Raw genomic sequence first — 621 nt, forward strand, 5'->3', positions numbered from 1 at the left:
AGAGCGTAGTAGTGGTCTAAGACCTCTTTGCGTCTGAAATGTTTTGTTGAACACGCTGCAGCGGCTGTTTTTAGTGTTTTTGTGACTCAAATGGATCAGGCCTTCAGTTCTCTGTGTTGCGTTCAGGTCCGGGAACAGGAGTCCCCTTCCACTGGCACGGCCCCGGCTACTCCGAAGTCATCTACGGGAGAAAGGTGATCCATTTCCTCCCGAGCCGTGTCTCGTGATCCCGAAACCAGTCTCAGCTCTATAGGGAAACCCTGGAAGGCCACGCGGAAAAGCAGGTTTTCATAGTAAAAACCTGATTTTATCTCCTATAGAAGAAAGTATCACGCTGCTGTTTTACAAGTATAACCCCGAATTACTAAATATGCTAAAAGTAAAGTTTCTGATACGTAGTCTGTTGATCTTAGTGAGCAAATTCCGGCAAAACTCAGCTGGTTGCTGAGGCAACTTGCCTGTTTTCCCCTTTGCAAATGACATAATCAGACTACACCAGACCTATTAAAAGGTCCCATGGCATGAAAATGTCCCTTTATGAAGTTTTTTCACATTAATATGAGGGCCTATATAAAAGAGACTTCAGATACAGTATTAGGGACCACTAAGGTCTATATAAAA

At 44.0% G+C, this 621-nt stretch overlaps 1 protein-coding gene across 1 annotated transcript in view; it reads left to right on the top strand.

Moving 5' to 3' along the window:
* jmjd8 (jumonji domain containing 8) overlaps positions 1 to 621 on the top strand; it is a 37,369-nt gene that overhangs the window by 35,333 nt on the left and 1,415 nt on the right. The window contains exon 7 of the mRNA XM_032537568.1: positions 127 to 194. Coding sequence (XP_032393459.1) covers positions 127 to 194 — 68 coding nt within the window. The remainder of the gene's footprint in view (positions 1 to 126; positions 195 to 621) is intronic.

The sequence above is a fragment of the Etheostoma spectabile genome, chromosome 15 (assembly GCF_008692095.1).
Source record: "Etheostoma spectabile isolate EspeVRDwgs_2016 chromosome 15, UIUC_Espe_1.0, whole genome shotgun sequence".
NCBI classification, from domain to species: domain Eukaryota; kingdom Metazoa; phylum Chordata; class Actinopteri; order Perciformes; family Percidae; genus Etheostoma; species Etheostoma spectabile.